At 42.0% G+C, this 21,727-nt stretch overlaps 2 protein-coding genes across 3 annotated transcripts; one reads left to right on the forward strand and one right to left on the reverse strand.

Moving 5' to 3' along the window:
* The first annotated feature begins 133 nt into the window (after positions 1-133).
* On the forward strand, positions 134-12,582 carry elp1 (elongator acetyltransferase complex subunit 1). The gene is made up of 36 exons (XM_061282229.1): positions 134-264; positions 773-942; positions 1,269-1,421; positions 1,494-1,575; positions 1,959-2,039; positions 2,110-2,195; positions 2,570-2,760; positions 3,158-3,281; positions 3,343-3,436; positions 3,509-3,739; positions 3,836-4,006; positions 4,312-4,390; positions 4,463-4,615; positions 4,724-4,830; positions 5,140-5,243; positions 5,478-5,531; positions 5,603-5,708; positions 6,507-6,622; positions 6,691-6,764; positions 6,858-6,936; positions 7,121-7,200; positions 7,285-7,428; positions 7,686-7,771; positions 7,905-8,053; positions 8,190-8,313; positions 8,746-8,843; positions 8,908-9,109; positions 9,412-9,473; positions 9,551-9,613; positions 9,895-9,955; positions 10,030-10,146; positions 10,222-10,321; positions 11,624-11,751; positions 11,835-11,986; positions 12,124-12,199; positions 12,435-12,582. The coding sequence occupies exons 2-36, from the start codon at positions 793-795 to the stop codon at positions 12,494-12,496; spliced, it is 3,939 nt and encodes a 1,312-aa protein (XP_061138213.1). The 5' UTR covers positions 134-264; positions 773-792; the 3' UTR covers positions 12,497-12,582.
* A 539-nt stretch (positions 12,583-13,121) lies between these two features.
* On the reverse strand, positions 13,122-21,680 carry LOC133156488 (probable polypeptide N-acetylgalactosaminyltransferase 8). Of its 2 annotated transcripts, XM_061282251.1 has the most exons (11): positions 21,453-21,680; positions 20,167-20,419; positions 19,429-19,595; positions 18,461-18,644; positions 17,529-17,726; positions 16,827-16,941; positions 16,551-16,736; positions 16,257-16,394; positions 15,132-15,227; positions 14,118-14,285; positions 13,122-14,037 (listed from the first exon to the last, which is right to left on the reverse strand). In XM_061282251.1, exons 1-11 carry the CDS (start codon positions 21,643-21,645, stop codon positions 13,891-13,893), a joined length of 1,845 nt encoding a protein of 614 aa, XP_061138235.1. In that variant the 5' UTR covers positions 21,646-21,680; the 3' UTR covers positions 13,122-13,890. The 2 variants fall into 2 exon arrangements, with proteins under 2 accessions (XP_061138235.1, XP_061138226.1); XM_061282242.1 differs by having other exon boundaries at positions 16,551-16,941.
* Between the last annotated feature and the right edge of the window lie 47 nt (positions 21,681-21,727).

Here is a 21,727-nt window from a genome sequence, read left to right on the forward strand (position 1 = left end):
TTTATTATTTTATTATTTTAATAATTATTGATTTTTAGTAAACGTCTCCAAGACCATTTTCGTGATCCCCCCCACCCCCCGCCCCATGTAAATTGAATATTTGTATTGATGTTTTCATATGTCCACCAAGACTGTAGGGGGCGATATGGAGCTGAACCATGCATAGTGACGTAGAGTTGAAAGGTTACGAATTTGACGTCACCGCATGTGAGTAGCCGATGTTGCTCTCCAACTACAACAAACCATAACAAGCGGCTCTTGTCGGTGAGTTTCAAGGATTTTTTAAGGAATCGGCATCATTGTTGTTTTGTGAATAATTACGCCGGCGCAAGCTCTCTCCTTCCATTTGCGCATAGATGCAGTGACAGGCGAAGAAAATAATTGATTAAAATTAATCGACCCTGCCACAGCTTGGTTTTAGCTACAGGTATTTCTACTCGATCAGCAGTTAAGCTGCACATCCTCGAGCTCGTCTACCTGCTTGAGTAAAAACAGCTATGGGCCAAAGCCAAACTGTGGCAGGGTTTTTGTGGACCTGAATTCACCACCTCTGGTGCTTAGCATCTTGACTTCCATCAGAAGTTAAATTGAGGCAATCAAAATGGGATTTAGACTTCAAAAGCTTGTATAAAGTAATACATTTTGAAATGTATTTAATTTGATTATTTCACAGTTGGGTTTTCATTCAATAGTGTTAAATGAATGCCCAACAGATGCTGTCAACCCAAAGTGGGCATTATTTTCTTACTTTGAATGCATGTCCAATGCGCAGGTGTCGTATCCTGAGTTGCAATGAGGAACTTGAAGCTATTGAAGAGCCTGAAGAGTTCGGAGCTTCAGGGCCCGGGCTCTCCGCAGTGTTTGGCGGTACGCAGCGACACCGGGACACTACTGATCGCCTCTCAATACTCAATCGCAGAGTTCAACCGTCAAACTGGACAGGTAAAGTAGGGTATATGTACTGTACACGCACATGTGCACACACACTTTGGAAATGTGTTCGCACTGCTCTGAGAGTAGCAACTTGGTGCGATTTCCAGTAAAGTATTGGTTGGAATGGCCACTTCGAAATGAGTACCAGTTACAACTTGTGTGAAGGGCGAAAAAAAAAATCTGATTTTTGGCCATAATTGCCCTCCACTCTCTGATTGGCAATGTTCTTTTTGCTTGCTTGCTTGTTTGTTTGTTTGTTTGTTTGTTTGTTTGTTTGTTTGTTTGTTTGTTTTATGCTTGATGCATGTTTTTTCCCCCACACTTTCTGGTTGTAGGTGGCAAGTGAGGCCTCGCTGACAGCAGATGGCTACCTCCCAGCAGATGGCAGTGGCTGCGTGGTCGGGCTGCAAGACCTGCCAGAGACTGAGTCAGCATGTTTGGCCTTGACTAGCGGGGATGTCGTCGTCTTTGACTTCAACACCAGCCAGGTACGTTGCATTCTACGTGTCCTCTTCGGTGCGCTGTGTTAAACGCACGAGTAACTAGTCTGTTCCTAACAGTTGGAGTGCGTCGGCAGTGTGGACAGCGGGCTGACCTCCATGAGTTGGAGTCCTGATGAAGAACTCGTCATTCTCACGACCGGTCAGCTGTCAAATTAATCTAAATCTAGCATTCCCCCGCTCTATTGTGGATTTTTAAGTAATCATTTTTTTGCAGTTTTTATAGTGTACAATGGTGCCATGCTCGTAACCCAAAACATAAAAATCTCAAATCATCACTCTAAAATCAAAAGAATGAAAATGACAAGAAATCCCCCCACACGCACACCTATAAAACATCCAAGAAATTAACATATTTTACACATAGATTGTAATTAAACATCTGCTCATTTTGATTAATCAATTGTACGGCTTCTTCTTGTGTGCACAAATTGGCCACTTGAGAGCAGTATAGTAACTGATACATACAGAAGGGTTCACTGTTGTATTAGAAAAGTGTCAGTGTTTCATATTTGGCGCTTGCAGGTCAGGAAACCATTATCATGATGACCAAAACGTTTGAGCCGATTACCGAGTTTGGAATTCACCAGGATGACTTTGGCGAAGGTACGACTTATTTGTGGATTTATGATAAACGTAGTCATACTCTTGAGTAACACGGTGTCCCACTTGACAGGGAAGTTCATCACAGTGGGTTGGGGCAAGAAGGAGACACAGTTTCATGGCTCAGAAGGCAAACAGGCCGCACAGAAGAAGGCTCAGGTTTGTCTATGTGTGGGGGGGGGTGACAGCCTACAAAATATTTTTACTGTCTTACATTACTCAAGCCAACGGTTCTCTTTGGAAACACTCGGAAAACATCAGCACATATGTGGTGTATGTTCTCACTCGTTTTTGTGGCACAGAATCGTAACGTTTGTGGTGCTCTCTGCTGAGATTATTGGAGCAAAGCAGTGAGCCACACACAGTAAGACCAGAACTGTTGAATGCATTTTGAAAGATCCCTAATTATATCATTTTTAAGGCAAATGAATCGTCCCGTTTATTAATATGGCTATACCATAACATATAGAAAAGTGAAACAACATGATGCACTCTACATACCTTATAAAGGACTGTGGTCAATGTGCTTGCAGGAAGTGAAGCCGACAGCACAGTGGGACGACAGATGCCCAAGAGTGACATGGCGAGGGGATGGACAGCTTTTTGCTGTCAGTGCCGTCTGCCCGAGTACAGGAGCCCGGAAGGTCCGGGTGTGGAACAGGGAAGGCGTCCTGCAGGCCACCAGCGAGGCTGTCAATGGCCTGGAGCAAGCGCTGTCCTGGAAGTAAGAAGTTTTCAATAACTGTTCAACCCTAAATCCAAAAGCTGACAATTAGCATCTATGTAGCTTTGTTACAACACTTAATGCAATGACTATAGAAACTCAAATTAGTGTGTTATTTTTTACCTGTTAAAAAACGCATTAAAATTTTGTTTGGTTTTGGGGGAAGTTCCAACAGACTGACGGCTTTTCCATTCATTTCATTGGGGAAAGATTATTTCAGATATAAATGTTTTGAGTATGGTCCAAGAACAAGTTAAACTCTCCTCTCGAGGCACAACTGTAAACAAAATGCCTAGACTTATGCTACAGTCAAAAATGTTCATGGCATGCACGGACGGGCATGTGTAAATGTATGTCACATGATTAATGCAAAAAAAAAAAAACATCTGTGTTTCAGACCTTCCGGCAGCTTGTTGGCGAGCACCCAGCGCCATCCCAACAAGCACTGTGTGGTCTTCATGGAGAAGAACGGCCTGCTGCATGGAGACTTCACCCTGCCCTTCAGAAAAGACCAGGCTAAGGCACATCCATGCTGCTATAGCCCGCTGTCGTATGCTTCTGGGGCTAAAGTTTTCCTTTCAGGTGAAGGAGCTTCTGTGGAACAACGACTCCACGGTTCTGGCTGTCTGGTTGGAGGATTTAACACCGGGCGAGGACGGACGCGTGAACACTTGGGGTGAGTTCGGTCCCCTTGTTTGTGTCGCATACACTCTGCATACATGAATGTTGTACCATCTTCTACATGCAGTGCAACTGTGGACAGTGGCAAACTACCACTGGTACCTGAAACAGAGCCTGGATTTCGGCACAGACCCAAGCCAGGCTCCGGAGTGCGTGTGCTGGGACCCTGAACGGGCTCTGCGTCTGCACCTGGCCACCCGCGGCTGGAGCTGCCTGGTTTACGACTGGGGCTGGACGACGGAGAGGAGCCCGGGGACGGATGCCTCGGACTACGCCAACGTGGCTGTGATTGACGGAGGTCAGGACCAATTGGATGAGAGGAATGTTGTTGATTAATATGATAAAAATTAAATAATAACACCCGCCCCCCCCCGCACACACACACACCATCCAGATGAGATCCTGGTGACCACCTTCAGGCAGGGCATTGTTCCTCCACCCATGTGTTCCTTTGACCTCCACCTCAGCTCACCTGTCAATCAGGTTACCTTCCTCTGCCAGCCTCAGAGGACCAATCAGCTCGCGGCACTTACCGCAAATGGAAACATAACCATCTACAACCAAGGTGGGTCTCCACAGTTAGTACGCCACTATTTTACCTAAATGATTAGTTCCAGCATATTCTGTAGTAAAGGTAGAAGCCAAGTCAGTAATCGTTAAAGTTATCTTGTTCTTTGCTCCCCCCGCTCATCCAAAGGCGGCATTCTGCTTAATATTGCGTGCTTCAAATCTGAAGCAGCAAAATCCACTTGTTTTCATCCACAAAAAAAGTGAGATACGTGCTTTAATGACAGGGAGTTTGGCACCAAGTTGAATTTGCCACTACTCACTGTACATCAAGTTTATCATTAGCAACTTTTCATTAAGCAGATTCTGGAGGCGAACCTAACAAAGCTGCGAATGAGTTTAAGACTGTGATTCGTCCCTTGGTCTTCAAGGAAACCTTCAGGTAACAAAACTACAGTCACAAACATGTAAAAGCAGGCATCCATCTTAAAATGTTGATCTGTTGCTTTTGCAGCATCGCCATGCATCAGGAGGCCCCGCTATGTCTGCGACATCTGCTGTGGCTTCAGGAAAATCTCTTTGTGGCTGTGAGCACAGGTCTGGTGCCCACCTCCTCCGCCCTGATACTGCTGTGCCCCAGCCAGGACGTCAACACGCTCTCCGTCAGGTGGCGAACGAGACGAACCCCTGGTCTGACATTGACGACAGACTGAATTATTCTTCGTTTTTTGTTTTTCCCCTGTTCCTTTTGTTGTTGTTTTTTTATCCACTGTAGATGTCGGCTAGAAGTGGACGGCGTCGTGATCAGCATGGTCCAATGTTGTAACACGCGCTCGGTTGCCCTACAGCTGGAGGATGGGCGCATTAGGAAGTTGCTCTGGGGTCAGTTGAATCGGCAATACTCAGGCACAATTGGTCATACATGTGCAATGTATACAATTACTCTTTTATCACTCGTTGCCAGTTATTCATCCTAACTGCCTTACACGATAGAAATACACAGAAACACTACAAAAAAAAATCTACAGTTCCAAGTTCATGAGACACATGAGCAAACGTACTGTACATGTCATGCGATTAATGTTCCTCTCAACACTTATTCCTGGAATCCGCCATTTTGCACAGTATAGGAACAAACAGAATGGCTAGTAATAATATACAGCATCGTTTCAAAGTAGTATTTTTGTGCAGATTGTGCCGATCCTTCGGTGGAGGAGTGGCAGGAGTCCAGTGGGTGCAGCGTTAACTTCCCCGTGCCCTGCACTCAAATGGCTCTCTGCAGCGTGGATGGCCAGGTAAACCCAAATTGAAGAGTTCAGACTTAAACTGATTCAGTGGTACATTGACTTACAAGTGCCCTGCGTGTCTATGTATGTCTTTTATGTCATCACTTCAACTTCTAGATTTGAAGAGTCTCTATCATCATTTCTCACTTTTGTAATAGTCTGTAGATTTAACATGACCAACACTCAAAAGCGTACCACTGCAGGTGATGAGTTGTACTTTAAAGCCAACACTAACTTTGCCAGGAGTGTGTGCTGGGCCTGACAGACAGATCTCACCTGTACGCTGCTGATGTGGAGGTAAGTGGCCATTTTGGCACAGTGGCTGATACTGGCATCCCTGCTGAACTTGTCCACTTCCTTCCCCTTAGCTCGCCTCCAACGTGTCATCCTTTGCTGTGTGTGCCGACTTCCTGGTGGTCACCACGCATTCGCACACGTGCCGCTGCCTCAGACTGAGCACACTCGGCCTTAAAGGTACATGGCTATCATTTTCTCCCTCTCGAGACACAATAGAAATAATTACCACAGCGAGCAATAGACCGTAATTAAAAAAAGATAATCCTCTCGTAAATAATTATTTAGAAGTGATTTGATATCAATTGATTATCAAATTAAACAATCACTATTTTGATAACTGATTATAGGGTTTAGTTTAAAATGATCCAAATTTTGAGCAGTGATAGTACTGTCAACATTTGTGCCAGTATGCGAGTGTATGTGCACAAAGGTTATTTGTGGTTACCTCACCACCAAAGAAGGGATGCTGAACTTTGCTTTTTTTTTTTTCATCCTTGTAACTGCAAATATTCTCAGATTTCTGTAGTCCTGTTTGAAAGCAGACTTCTAAATGTGCTTGAATTAAAATGAAACATTTCAAAAGTTATCAAGTTTTTTTCCTGACATGTTATAGACCAAACTAGTAACTGACTCTTAATTTATGTTTACGCATATTTTTGCAACGTCAATTTGAAATATTGTTTTTGAATATAGGAATGGAAATTGAGACTTTTTCAATTCATTGATTGTTTTTTTATTTTATTTTTTTATTAATCCATTATAAAAATAATTGTTAATTACAACCGTAATCTTAATTTATATTCATGATAACCGTCACATTGCACAATAGCATTTTTTCCAAACACAACGAATAGGCAACGATTCAAAGAAAACAACCAGCGACTTCAATTCCTGCGAAGAAACATACAATATGAACAGAATCACATGCGCATTTTTTGTTGTGTGACAAGAAATACACTTTGAAAACTCCGACAGCGCTGCAAGCAGCCTTGGCCCAGGACGGCGGGCAGAACGACGAGACCTTGCGGCGAGTGGAGCGGGGGTCCCGTGTGGTCACAGTGGTGCCACAAGACACACGGGTGGTCTTGCAAGTGAGCCCCAAACACTCTGCCTCTCAAGACCACTCGCAGGGAGATGTTTACTGAGTTTGTGTGTGCAGATGCCGCGTGGGAATTTGGAGACTGTCCACCATCGGGCTCTGGTGCTGGCGCAGCTCAGGCAGTGGCTGGACGAGTGAGTAGACGAGTGTAGACCTCCGCCACGGCCCAACAGTCCTGTATGTGTGATGTACAGTGGTCATGCAGTCACTGCTGTGTTTTTCCCCAGTTTGAAGTTCAGGGAAGCTTTCGAGTGTATGAGGAAGCTGCGCATCAACCTCAACCTCATTTATGACCACAATCCAAAGGTACATGCAAAGTTTTGTTATCGTGGATTATTACTCTGAAGTATTATTTGGATAAGTTTAGAGATCATGTCAAAACAAAGGTTAAGTCATTGTGAGAAAGAAGGATTTTGTATAATAGAAATCTGCAATAGAAAGATTTAAAAAGAGTGGGGGTGTCCTCTGACCAATCTGCTCACTACTTTAGGTGTTCTTGGAGAACACGCACACATTCTTAAAGCAGTTGGACTCCATCAGCAACATCAACCTGTTCCTCACAGAGCTCAGGTCAGCCCATCGTTGTCATGTGAGGACTGGCCACTATGAGTTATTTTTCAGCTTTTCACATTGCCCCATCCCTATCGCCATCAGGGAGGAGGACACCACCATTAGCATGTATCCTCACCCCGGGGGATGCCCGCAGCTACAGCGGCCGCCGCACGCCCCCGGATCTAAGAAGGTGGATGTCATTTGTGATGTTCTACGCAGAACCATGGAGGACACACATCCCAACAAGTCAGTGAAAACTTTCAATCGGAATTAATAGAAAAAAATTATATAGTTGGAATTTTTTTATCATGATTATTCAATAAGATTTTAAAATCATGTTTGTACTTCTTAAGTCATCTATCTAGTCCCTCCCACACATACACGTTATCATTTTAATCTATATTCATTATTTTTTCCCCTCAAATTTTATTATTTTAATCTTTCATTTAAAAAAAAAAAATAGAATTTATTTTTTAGTAAAAAAACAATTCCCGCCACTTTAGGTTTTGTCTGTCTATACTAACTACACATGTGAAGAAGTCAACTCCTGAGCTGGAGATCGCCCTGCAGAAAGTCCATGAGCTTCGAGGTGAGCAAGATGCTTTGGGACGCTCTGATGTCATGCACTGCTTTGGCACAATAAACCCTTAACACAGCAGTTTGCTTTACAAGCCAAATATTAGAAACAGCTCTGAGTGCAACCGCTGCCATCGCTTTTGCAGTGAACCCTCCTGAAGGAGACGGTGGCGTGAACGCTGAGGAGGCACTGAAGTATCTCCTCTTCCTCGTCAATGTCAACGACTTGTACGAACACTCGCTGGGGACGTACGACTTTGACCTGGTGCTCATGGTGGCCGAGAAATCACAGAAGGTACTAAAAAAAAAAGTCTGAATGTGAGAGTGGCTGTTTTTCTACATGTACCACGCCTCTCAACAAATGAGGATAAGGAATAGCCAATAATTGATGAGGTGAGTTGAGGTCAAACCCCGATGCTGTGTGTGCACAGGATCCCAAAGAGTACCTCCCCTTCCTGAACATGCTGAAGAGCATGGAGGTCAACTACCAGCGCTACACCATTGACAAACACCTGAGACGTTATGGCAAGGCGCTGATCCACCTCAGGAAGTCTGGTAGGCCTCCATTTTGTCTTTCAGAGGAAGCCACCTTTGCACATAGGTGGGTAGTAACATGTAGACTCGGTTCAGCTGATATTTTACTCTTTATGGACATTTTGTGATTGTCTTTAATGTTTTAATTCATTGACGGTTGATCAGATCGGTGAATGAAGACATAAATAGCCGCAATTTGGAAGTTTGGAAGAAAACTTTGGAGCAATGCGGCCAAAAACGGACCAGGCAATGGTCAATACTTTGGAATTACTCCTCAACCAGTTAAAAACTCTGGAAAAAAATCAGCAGAAAACATACGTTCACAATTTAAGTTCTTCATTCAAATACTATCTTTGAAAAAGTTCCACCTTCCACCTTTGAAAGCAGCTCCCACCTCTCAACATGCACAACTAAATCAAATGAAACTCAAAGTCTTAATGTCTTTTGTTTTAGGAGATGAGCATTTCCCAGAAGTTTTACAGCTGGTGAAGGAGCAGAAGCTTTACAGCCAAGCTCTGCGTCTTTACTCAGCTGACAGCGCTCACTACAAGGTACTTCACATTCAGCACCTTCCTGCTCAGCTTCCTATCATAATCGCGTGCGACTTCTCCCAAGGCACTGAGCCGTGCCTATGCCAAGCACCTACTAGATCAGCAGCAACCTGAGCAGGCTGGCCTGATGCTGTGGCGATGCGGTGAGCTCGACGGAGCCTTGCAGGCCTTCACCACCGGCGCCAGCTGGAGAAACGCCATCTGCGTGGCACAGCAGATTCCGCTGCCCAGCGACCGGCTTGCCCTGCTAGCCCGGGACCTTGCAGGTAACCACGGCGGTACCTTCAATTGAGGAAGCCTTAATAAGCGCGGTGTCTCAGTGTCTTACATTCTTTTTGGTGCCATTTTCTAAATATTCGTGTGCATGCGAGCAAACACCCAAGAATCCCTAACACTGTACATTGTGGCTTTATGAAGTCAAGTTCATTAAAAATTGCTGACATGAACTTGCAACTTTGAAACATCCAATATGGCTGCCATGTTGCAGCCATGGCTATTTGGCTCAAATTGAAGTCTGTGTGCAAGTTAATGCCAAACAATGACACTTTTTAAATTTGCCTTCTCTCAGGTAGGCTGAGCGGACAGCGACGCTTCACGGAAGCAGCTGTGCTGCTGGACCAGTATGCCAAAGTAGGTTGTTAATACAAAACCAACACAATTTGTAAATAATGACTATCATTGTTGATTGTGGTTTTGTCCTCATACAGGACTGTGAGGAGGCCATTTCGATGCTGATCTCCGGTGCGGCCTGGGAAGAGGCACTACGGCTGGTTGGTGCAAAAAATGAATGCGTACAAATCCACGTTGCGATCCAATAATAGCACTGACAACATTTTAAATTTCTTACACGGCATACAAAAATATTAGAAAGGCCTTTCAAGTACTGCCTCACTCCTTGGGCCAGTCAACTGAATATTGAGCTGAATAAGCGCTGCTTCCAACAACTGCTTCCCGCTTGTGTTGCAAGCACAAAATGTGCAGTACATATGTTGATCGTACTTCAGTTTACTTTCATCGTCTTTTAAATTGAGTGTTTCTTTTTATGCTTGAGATTCACATGCACAACAGAGCTGACATCACAGAGACAGACCTGAAACCCGCTCTGGATGAAGGTAGCTTTTAGGAGCCAATTTCTTCTCTTAAGTGGAACCTTCCATCGTTTAGTTTTGTTTCCCCCCCATGGCAGCGGCATCAGCACAGATTTTCCTGGTGGAGACGCAGCTGGCCGCCTTCTCGCGACACCACGCACGACTGACGCTGGTGCGGCAGCAGAAAGAGGACAAAGCCCGAATGAGCATGCTGGGTGAGGACAGGCAACTGTGACGTGATAGGTTGCCATGGTAACATCATCGAAACAAAACATCTTGTCTCTTCGCAGATGAGGACGGTCCCGACTGTGCGGACGCAGAACTTTACTCTGAGGCCAGCAGCGTCACGAACGCGTCCAAGTACTCGCACAGCAACTCGCGCGTTTCCTCGTAAGACACACACATTATTATTATCATTATTGTCATTATTACTAAAACATGATGTGCAAATTAAAAAACAAAATACACATTTGGAATCAATTTAAAAAGGTACCGTATTTTCCGCACTATTAGGCGCACCTAAAAACTTACATTTTACTAAAAGAAAACACAGTGCGCCTTATAATGCAGAGCGCCTTATATATGGATCAATTGATGAATTTGTTGATCCATACTGGTTGTACACAGTGCTCTGACAAAAAGTTTCAGTACGTTTTAGTACGACTAGTAAATTACAAGGTCGCATCGCTTCCCAACATTACGGCAACTGTAGTCAGGGGGCGTCACCGAAAAGCTGTTGTACCCGCGAGGCTATTTTATTTCAAAATAGGCTGCTCCGTTAATGTTTCGAGTAAATTTACGGATTGATATGGAAGGGAAACATAGGTAAGCAGTACCAATGCGTTAGATCGAACTTTAGTCAGTTCCGATCATTTTATAGGAGATCGTTTGAGAAACGCGATTGTTTACAGAGGGCTCGTTGGTTATTGACTAGTGGATGCATACTGCAACCCTAGTCAACCTCAGTTTGTTGCAGTATAGCTTCTATTTTATGCGCCTTATAATCCGGTGCGCCTTATATATGGACAAAGTTTTAAAATGGGCCGTTCATTGAAGGTGCGCCTTATAATCCGGTGCGCCTAATAGTGCGGAAAATACGGTACTTGCAAGCCTTTGCCGTTGAAAGGCTACTGCATGCGATGACAAACCGCACTGATGTCAAACTGAAACCATATCACAGACTCAGTTTGAACAATGTTATGGTTAAAAGTATGGGCAAAAATACATGCGATCTGATGACACGGGATCTTTAAATGAAATATGAACTTCTGACTTTTTAAATTGTCCACCAGATGGCACAAGGTCTCACCACTGAAACATGTAGATTAAGGGTTTACAACTTCAGGATAGAGGTGGCCGCATTATTTGATTTTTTTTGTCATTGTTACTCTTGGGCCACATCGGATACCATACAAGCTCTATGAAAATGTAATTTTAAAAAAGTAAAAAAATATGTACATGTGAGTTTTTGTTTTTTTTAATCAAGCCAGTATACATAGAGCAATATATGCTCGAGTGTGTCTTTTTAAAATCTGCACCTCGACTCCAAAATTCCTTGAGTGTAGAAGCTGCTTTCTAGTTCATCTGAAAGACTATCTTCTTGGCCTCGTTTGCTTTTGTGGAAATGTTGTTTCTAGGTGTAAATATGTACCCAAGTGACGTTAAATGTTCAAGAGTTATGATGTGATGCAGGAGGTCTTCAAAAAACCGCCGCAAGGCTGAGCGGAAGAAGCTGAGTCTGAAGGAAGGAAATCCTCAGGAGGAAAAAGCGCTCTTGTACGCCCTGGGAGAGATGGTTGCCAGCGTGGACAAAATGAGAGGTGAATGTGTACACTTGAGCTTTTTGAAAGCACGTTACACATTGTGGGGATTCATGTTTCTGTGGTTTGATTTTGTTCTGCAGAGGAGATTCAGGCGCTGCTCAAGGTTCTCGTGCTCTTCCGCTTCGACAGGCAAGCCGATGAACTCCAACTCGTTTTTCAGCAAGCTCTGCACGCCATGGAGGAGGCCGTCCCGGAAGTATGGCCTCAGGACATACAGAGCAGCCACACACCGGTAATTAATTTTCAATTCAAAATCTATTCCACACACAAAGTATTTTAAAAAAAAAAAAATATTTCCCGGCTGAAGACAAACATTTAAAGTGGAAACAAATCTGAATGTAGCCCACTTGTCTGCTTGTTGTGTCTCAGCTGACGGGACCCAACTCAACAGCAAACAGTATCATGGCTTCCTTCCAGCAGCAGCAGACGCAGCCAACGTCAAAAGGTCTGGGTCAGGATGTGCTCATCTTTTTCTCATATTCACACATCCATTCATTCACCCAGTCAATGCATTTGTGCTTTGCTTGCTGTGATGTCTATTCAACTCCCGCTATCAAATATGTCAAAAGTGCAAAAGACCAGGAATTATACAACAAAATATACTTTCAGTGAATCAAATTAAAAGAAACAGAAAAAAATAAATAAAAATAACTGATGCTTTGCATGTTTCCTGTCACCAGATATTGAGATCTCTACTCCGCCTACGATGAGAAGTGGAGTCAAGTGGAATTTGGACTTTTAAGCGAAACTTATTTTTGTTTGAATGTATTAGATATTAAAGAGAATACACATTATGTAAAAAATAAATAAAGCACTTCTTCATCCAGACACCACCTTGTGTGTGTAAACGTTAATAAAATGGTCATCGTCCTATGGTTTTCGGTGCCGGCTGGCCTAAACTACGTTTCCCTGACAACCCTCCCCCATGTATTGGACACGCCCCACATAAGGAAGTGCGAGGATGGGAGGTTTATTTATTTCTCAGTTCAACCTTTTATTCAAACACATTAGGTATAATAACACTCAACTACAAGCTGACAAAAACAAAATAAGACATCCCCAATACCAAAAAAACACACAAAACAAACAAACCAAAGCACACACAATAAAATAAAAACACATTTTAAGGCAACTATCTTATATACAAAAAATATACAGCCAGAGCAAATATCTTACAGAAACCGCCTTTCAATAAATAAGGTTAGTTTTACAGCATTCTTGGTGTTAATAAGCTTCAACAAATTGCTGTAGGATTTCAGCTCATTCTTCCAATGCAGAATGTTTGGTTTTTGTTTGAAAGTGTATGTATTGTTTGGCCAACAAAATATTTACCATTATGAAAAAAAAACATTTAACATCAGAGATAGTAAGAGAAATAAAGAGCAACTTTATTGAACAAGCTAACCTTTGTACAAACTCACAGCAAAAGAAAAGATGGTCTAAATATTCAATTTCACCTTCTCTACATTCATCTTAAATTTCATCTTCCAAAGTTTCTTGGTTGGGAAAATATTGATAATTTTAAATTGAAGTTCCTTTGTTTTTGGTGGGACGGAAAATTTCAAATACTTGCATCTAATCTCCTGACCTGAAGTCATTCAAAATATAACCACGTTTCAAAGTACCAGGAAAACAGTTTTCAAAAAATAGCCTCTAATAAATGTATTGTTACATTTATCATCACAGAAATCAATCCCGTTGACATGTAGCAGCCTTAAACATGGAGTTATCATTGAATACATTTTATCTTGTTTAACCATGTTAATCAGGGATAGTGTGAATGTTTTCACCATTTGCTTGTACTTGTTTGAGTACAAGAAATCTTAAATCTATCAAAAGAATCAGCATGATGCAAGATGCCTCCCTCCTCACCCATGAAGTCAGATACAGCCCATATTCACGAGGACAGGAGGTAGCCACTGGCTAGGTCTTCCATTTGATTAAGACTCGACGGGTTGATTGCCTCAACAAGCTGCTGCACAATTAAATTTTTGGAACAGGACTTTTGAAGGAATTCCTCGCCCATCTGTACTTGTCAGTAATTGTGGCTCATCGAGTGCAAAATCTCTCACGCTGAGGGGATGTGGTGTGAATTAAATTCAGGCCCCCACCTAACTAGTTTGCTGATTGGACTTGTTACCCTTGAGCAACTCTTTCTGTGATGTAATTCTGAATGTTCCAGATCTGACCCGTGCAATGTTGTACAATAAGCTGATAGTAGCTGTTTTCACCCTGGGCGATCTCCAGACACCGCTTCGTCTTTCTGTTCCGGATCGATGATCCCTGGAAGGAAGTCAGTAGTTTTGATTTTTCCCATTTTGCTCAGAACTGCGAGATATGGCTACATTATCGCTGCCACTCACCTGCTTAAAGTCCCAAAACATGTTGAAATTCTTCTGCGCAGCTATGTTGCACTCATAGAGGGCCGGGTAGATGCCACTGCCAGGGTCCACCAGGCAGCGGTTGTTGTTATACTTGTGGGATTTGATGCCACCCACGTAGAGGTGTCCATTGGTCCGGTAGAAGCAATGCTGTGGCAAAGAGAAGGGTCGTTGTGAATTTATGAATTTGGAAGCTTTCCGCAGTAAAAATAATCATTTCATTTGGAGGGGGTCAAAAAAAAAAAAACATTTAATCAACAGAAATTGAGAACAACACTTATTGCTGCGGGAAAAACTGATTGGCTGTGCCTCTCATTCAAAAAATGGGACAGATCTCCTGAGAATAGGACAATGGCAGCACACCTGAGGTTCCCTATACAAGTTGGTGTGACTCTTTCTGACAGTTAGACTTTAACAATGTGGAAACATTGGACCAGTTGTTGCAGCTTATTAAAAGCAAATATTTCAGCCTACACATCTAGATGCAACTTACAGCGTGTCTAATTACAAAATTACAACGATGTCACTTCAGACGTGATGAATTCCAAAAGCTCTGAGGCCTATCAATGCAGTCAGAGTAATAACGTTGGTTGCGTTTTGTTAAGATAGGGGGCACAATTTCCTTCGAGCAGACGTATCTGTTTGCAGCCACTTCACTAACGCTAACCACATGATCACTGCTCAATGTCATTCAAAGTTGATGTGAACGTCACTATTCTGCCAACTTCGAACAGCCAGGGCAACTATTAGAATAACCGGCTTCACTTCGGAATCACTTTTGCTTTTCAGTGTGTTTTGATCTGGCACAAAATGTAAATGTTGTCTTTCGAACTGCGCTGCAAAACCACCTATTTCAACCTTTGGTAGTGAGGCAAAACTCCCTGGCAAAAGTTGTCCTACTAGGATAAAGAGTGTACGAGTATATGGACCTTAAGATGAAAATCAAAGGTATCAAATAAATGCTCAGAAGGCTTTCCATCTCGGTTGGGCTCGTACCTGCGGGGAAAAATAGTGGCAAGAGTAGAGGATGGGTGTGCTGCCCGGAACCGGACCCTGGTCGATGCACAGATCCGGCTTTAGCTCGTTTATTAACTGCAAAACAGAGCGGAGCAAACAGTGTTGGCTTGATGCTGTTATTGCAAGTAAGGGGTAGGCCACCAAATATGTGATTCACTTTTAGTCAATTTAATCATGTCCATTTCAATAATTTTGCTCACTTGAAGAGTGGATGGCTTCAAACAAAAGACGCTCTGTCCTGTAGTTGTACCGTATTTTCCAGACTATAAGGTGCACCGGACTATAAGGCGCACCTTCATATAAGGGTCTATTTTAAAACTTTGTCCTTATATAAGGCGCACCGGACTATAAGGCGCACCATTAATGCATCATGTCAGATTTTTAATCCAAATCAAATCATTCCCCATTTTATCTTTTTTATTTCAACTTGAGACGCAACAAATTACTTTATAATCACAAAACATATATATATATATATATATATATATATATATATATATATATATATATATATATATAATAAATTTAATTTTGATTCATGATTCATAGTCTTCAGCAGGCCACTTATGATTGATTTCATGACACAATGCTTCTGTGCCAGTTTAAATTTAGGAATTTGGTCCATATATAATGCACACCGGACTATAAGGCGCACTGTTGGCTTTTGAGAAAATTTGAGGTTTTTAGGTGCACCTATAGTCCGGAAAATACGGTACTTGTATTAATATTTTGATCAGAAACCCAAATGTCTTCAGTATGCAACAAAAAACCAAGGAATTAACCTTGCCCTTTAAATATTTTTGGAGGGGACTAATAATTACAAGTTGTGTACAAAAAGACACAATAGCATTATTCAGGACACATATTACAGTACACAAATGTGCAAAGCGTGCATTATTACTGATCAGAATGAATTACATTATGCAAAAGATGCAGCATGGCAAAGTTACATGCTAGTGAGGCTAATCACCGTTCTTATTCGCCACAAGCTTAATAAGAATTGGATCGAAGACTGGAGGAAAAGATGCCAATTGGTCCATTTCAAGCACTAAACGTTGAGGCAGAGTAGGAGAGTCCACTAATTGGCCGATTGCTTGTGCTCACCGCTCCATAGGCGACCAGGTCTTTGAGAGGGTCCAGCATGGGGTAAATGTTATCCAGGTACCACTTGAAGGGCTTGCACTTGAGCCGCTCCCTCAGCGCCTTGCGTTCAGATACGTTGCCGATGTCCACGCCGTGATCCTGAGGGGAAAAGATGCATAAAATGCCCACCGTGCTGGCTTTTTCTGGATTTCACATTTCAGTGACAATTGGAATTTTTTGAAAAAAAATTACTCTAATTTCCATGTAAAATTTGCGGGATTAAGAAATCTTTTGTGATCTGTACTGACCACTAACCCGAAAAGGAAGGTTCCAGGCGATGTTGACGTTGTACTTGTACTCATCCAGCCACACCTCGGCCACCCGTAGGGCGTTTCGCTTCATGGTGATACTGAGGTCATTCAGGTAGGGCTTCTTGGCGCGCTCGATGTGGGCGATCTTGGAGCAGGGGATGACCTCCACGCTGCCGCCGCACAGCCACACCTGCAGGCTCAAACACAGAGGCGAGCCGCCGGATCGCGCTGACCAAACGTTCTGCTTTTGTTGAGAACTTGAACTGCACCGGAGTCTTACCCGAATGCCCAGCTCCACGTTCTCACCGCCGTATATTTTCATTCCTCCATCCAGGCTGCCGATCTCGCCAAAGAACTTGCGATCTGCAACAAGTATCCCCATGATGGCTGGGCTCCTTTTTTGTCGGAGAAAAGGGGCAAAGTCCATCAATACAACTTAGACTTTTAATTTCTTAAAAGTAGTCGCATTTTAAAAGGAGAACTATAGGGAATATTCCAATTTTATCCACTATAATTAATGTTGTGTTATACATTTTAGTTTAATTCTATTTGGAATTAGCCTTGGCGGATTTGCAGATTTTTTGCTATTTCAATATTATTTGCACTTATAGTTATTTATTTTGCGTAGAGCAGTTTTTGAAGACTTTGGAGGGTTAAAACGTTAGACATAGGCTATTTATTTATTTATTTATTTATTTATTTATTTATTTATTTATTTATTTATTTATTTATTTATTTATTTATTTATTTATTTATTTATTTATTTATTTATTTATTTATTATTATTATTATTTTTAATTTAATTAATTCTCCAGTGCATTTCAATGGGCGTCAATTATACGTAAAGTTCACTATTCACGGGCTGGCTAAGACATTTTGCCACTGTATTAAAAAAGAACTTTTAAAACTTCTAAATTGTAATGGACTTTAGAAATATTCAAAACCGAAACTGAGGAGAGCGGGTGCAAAGCGTGCGACTCACTTGGCAGGCAGCGACTCGTCCTTGAGCTCGTACCACTCGGGCCTGAAGGACTCGTACATGCACCACAGGGCCCAGTCAAAGGCGTCGGCGGCCGGTCCGTAGTGGGTCACGATCAAGTCGTCGTAATTGACCCGATCGAAGACAGGCGTCAGGATGACCGTGCGGTCCTCCTTGATGCGAGCCAGCAGCGGCTCTGCCCTGAATGTTACATAGAGATTGATGACTCTTTGGCCAAGTTTTCAGAATGTCATTTCTGTTTCAAGAAACAAGCCAAACCAATGGGGAAAACTGTAGCATCGTTGCTACTTGCAAATGTGTATGATCAAAAGATATCACAGTGTTATTACTTTAAGGTTCCGTTTTCATTAATCAGTGATTAATTGAGTCACAGACGGTCGACGATGGATGGGGAATGTGTATAATGAAAAAAGGATTCAATGTTTGTGTTGAAATATTATTTGATAACCCTAGGGGGAAAAAGATGGTGGCAACCCTTGATGGGATAGGCTAAAAGAATTGAATCAGTACTTTTACCACAGTTTTCGTTACCCAAGTATTTGTCTTTCTACTTAGTGCCATTATGTTTGCTACCCCAGTGGCAGAGGTAGAGGGTGCCCTCGGGGGCACTGCACTCCTCTGAAATATGCTTGTACACCCCCAGATGCCAGGCCAGATAAGTGACTTTTGGGTATTTCAGATTTTTTTTTCGGGAGTCTATTTCCACATTTTGTCCTGTAGAACTTGAATTTTAGCAGCATTTTTCTGTAGAACTCTTTATGTTTTTAGAATTTTTTTTCTGTTTTTTGAGGATGTCCTGAGATATCCGTGGCCACCTTATGACCCCACCCCAAGAAAAAAAATCCTAGCTCGGCCAGTCTCACCTCTGACCTCCGCAAACATGGAAATGGCAAGAGGTCATTTAAGACACCAACCATTGCACGTGGACTTCAATATGGGCGTCCAGGATGGCCACCACATCACCAGTGGCTACCTTCCATCCAGACAGTCTGGCCTGGGTGAGGCCAAGCTGCTCCTTGTGCACGACCCGCTTCAGCAGTCCTGGACGCTCCTCGTGGATGATCCTGATGTAGTCTTCCAGCTTCTCCATAAGGTCCTCTGTGGACAAATAGTCAACTTATTCTCATTTCTTACTTCCTTGTTTGCCACCTACTCAAATAGTGACAATATTTCCATACACACAACCTGTATATAGAAAGGTTCTTTTTTCTGGCATCCGTTAAATGAATAGTTCAACTGAGAATACGCCATTTTCTGGTAGTTACTATTAGTATTGCAATCTTAAAGATACTAAAAGAAATGGGGTGAAGTATTCCCTACCGAATTTAACTATTGCTGGTTCAGACAATGTTCCTGAGTGGAATTTAATTTTTATTGTCATAAAGTGAAGCTGTCTAATGTTTTTCCCCTTAAAAGCACAATGTATTGTATAGTATATATCAGCATGCTTACTTATATAAACACTTGAAAGACGTTCCAGAGAATGCTAAATATTGTGTTTTGTTCTTAAGCAACTACCTCCACATATCAGAAAAGAAAAATTGTTGCGTAATTATGTCTAATTGTGTCATTACTGGGACCATTTGCAAAGGCATTTATGAAACACTAAAATAATGATATAAACGACTTACTCAACTATTTTGTTTATAACCTTACCTACCGTAATTTCTGAAACACAAGCCGCACCAGCTAAAATTAGGGAAAAATCCTGTTTTGTTCATATATAAGCCGCATCGGACTCCGTAGGGTTCAAAACCTGTGCAAAATAGTCCAGAAATTAACCCATTGGTTTAACCCCGGTGGAAAATGTACATTGAATGATCGTCAAAGAGATATGCAATCTTTGAAATGATCAAATTTGGACTCCCCGCTCTTCATGTACCATTTGTGCTGTGGTCGTCCACTAGTATTATCTCCCTGAGCAGGCTGGCAGGGGTCTTGTCCAAGATGCTGCGGACTGCCCGCTTGATAATAGACAGAGCTTCATTCAGGTATATCAACACCACGCTCAGGCTGGGGAGATCAGCCGGATACTTTTTCTGTGTGCATCTTTATAGAAGAAAGAACAAAAAAACCCGCATGTCCTGATAAATCACGTCATTGCAAATGATGTCTCATGCATGGCTGATGTTCAGCAGGTCACGTTAAGCATAATATATACTATGCAAGTCATAATTAACATAGTGGGACACTGAAGGAAAGTTTTTAAACTCAGAAACACTAAAAGTCAGTAGGAAAAAATCGGGTATAAAAAAAAAAGAAAGAATGATAAGGGAGAATCCAAGAGAAAATAAAATTCTAGAGGATAAGAAATAATCAGAGGCGGCTCCCATCACTTGCACACAAAGGGCAGACGACTTTATGTTGCCAAATCATCAGATGAGTCAAGGGCAAGGCGACACCAGTACGCCCTCAAACATGGTAGACTAGGTGTGCTCCGGCTTGCCATCCACATTACTATTACAGCAAGATCATATACAGTAATCTGTGTTATATCATATACTTTGACGAGTGACATGTCATCATGCAATGAGCTAACTATTTTGCTATGAAGTAGCCAACATGTTCAGTGGAAATGTGTGTTCAAGCGATCTCGTTGTGTGGGCGCGCTTGCGGCTACCTGGCGTGGCGTGTGTCGGGAATCTCTCTGTTGAGCGGCAGCCTGTCACTAAGGAAGGCGTTGTAGCCATACTGGGTGAACAAGGCCTCGGCCTCCTTCTGCTCCTCCTCGCTCAAACCCTCTCCCCACTTCTTGAACAGGGCTGAGTTGGGGAACAGTTTCCTCACCACCTTCTTGTCCTTGAGCTCTTTTTCTGCCTTGTCCTCGGCTTTCGCCATCACCGCCACTGGCTGTGCATTGTTTACAACTTTGACTGTAAAAATGGAAAGTCGTTTCATTGTTTCGTCCATATTCATCAAATCTATCTTAAAGCCCGTGTACTAGTAGTGTTTAAAACCAAGTGTGTGGGAAAGGTAAACCAGAGCGTTATACAGTATGCTATTATTGATGAATTATTTAACTATGATTTATGAAATCATGAGATTCGTTATGGGAAGACGCTATCATCTCCATGCAGAAGTGTGCAACTCTGGGAACTGCTAAGATTCTGCACAAAACTCTCGAGATCCCAGGACCTGATACTGATAGGAGATATTGCTCAGGTGGGCAAGGAAAAAATATTAATTAAATAGATTACATTTTACATCAGATATATTATATTGAAAAGTTGTACTAAATTCATTTTGTTTTTCCTTTTTACTCACTTCACTGGTTCTTTTATATCAAACAATATGTTGTTTGATATGAAAAGAACCAGTGAAGTGATATTATATTGAATATATTAGATGAGACATTATATTTTACATTAGAGATTATATTGTTACATTTTAGGTTAGATTATAGATTAGATTATAGATTAAATTAGAAAAATAATTCAGAAATTAAGATTACAAATAAAAAATAGTAAATAGGAATCATTTTAGAGGTGAATACTAAATCAATTAAACAAATAAAATATCACATCAAAAAATGTTTTGATTTTATTATTATTTTAAACAATAAATTAGGGAATTTACTACATTTTAGCCACCCAAATTTAGGGAGAGAAGTGGCTAAATAAATACAACAAACCTTCAACACAACAACATAAAAATATTTCATGGAATTACTTTTTTATGTTGTACTAATATTTTTATTTCATTTAAACAACTAATTGAACTACTTATGTAAAATAGTACATGAATAAGGTATGAACAATTAACTCCCCAAACGAATGCAACAAATATTGGTGGACTCTTAATTAAAAAGGCTCTGCTGTACATTGCCCATTCGAACAATGGATAGAACATGGTGTTGCATGATTTTATGGGGATGAAAATTAAAAAAAAGAAAAAGAAAGGACTTACGCAGTCTCTCAATGCCAGCTTCCATCTTTTCCAGCCTCTTTAAAATCCCCTGTTCGTGAACTGAGTCATTGTAGATGACCCTGTGCAGACGCTCCGAGTGGCTTTTCACATCCCTCCGAATGGAGCCCAGGTACAGCAGGGTGGAGGCCACAAAGGTGACCAGCAGAACACCTCTGAGCCAGCCAGGCCTCATGTCGACTGCACAGGTACGTGCACGCCACTAGGAGTTCAACTGTGTTGTAACTGAATATCCCAGTAAACAAGAGCGGATTAAG

Source organism: Syngnathus typhle, linkage group LG1, assembly GCF_033458585.1.
Source record: "Syngnathus typhle isolate RoL2023-S1 ecotype Sweden linkage group LG1, RoL_Styp_1.0, whole genome shotgun sequence".
NCBI classification, from domain to species: Eukaryota; Metazoa; Chordata; class Actinopteri; order Syngnathiformes; family Syngnathidae; genus Syngnathus; species Syngnathus typhle.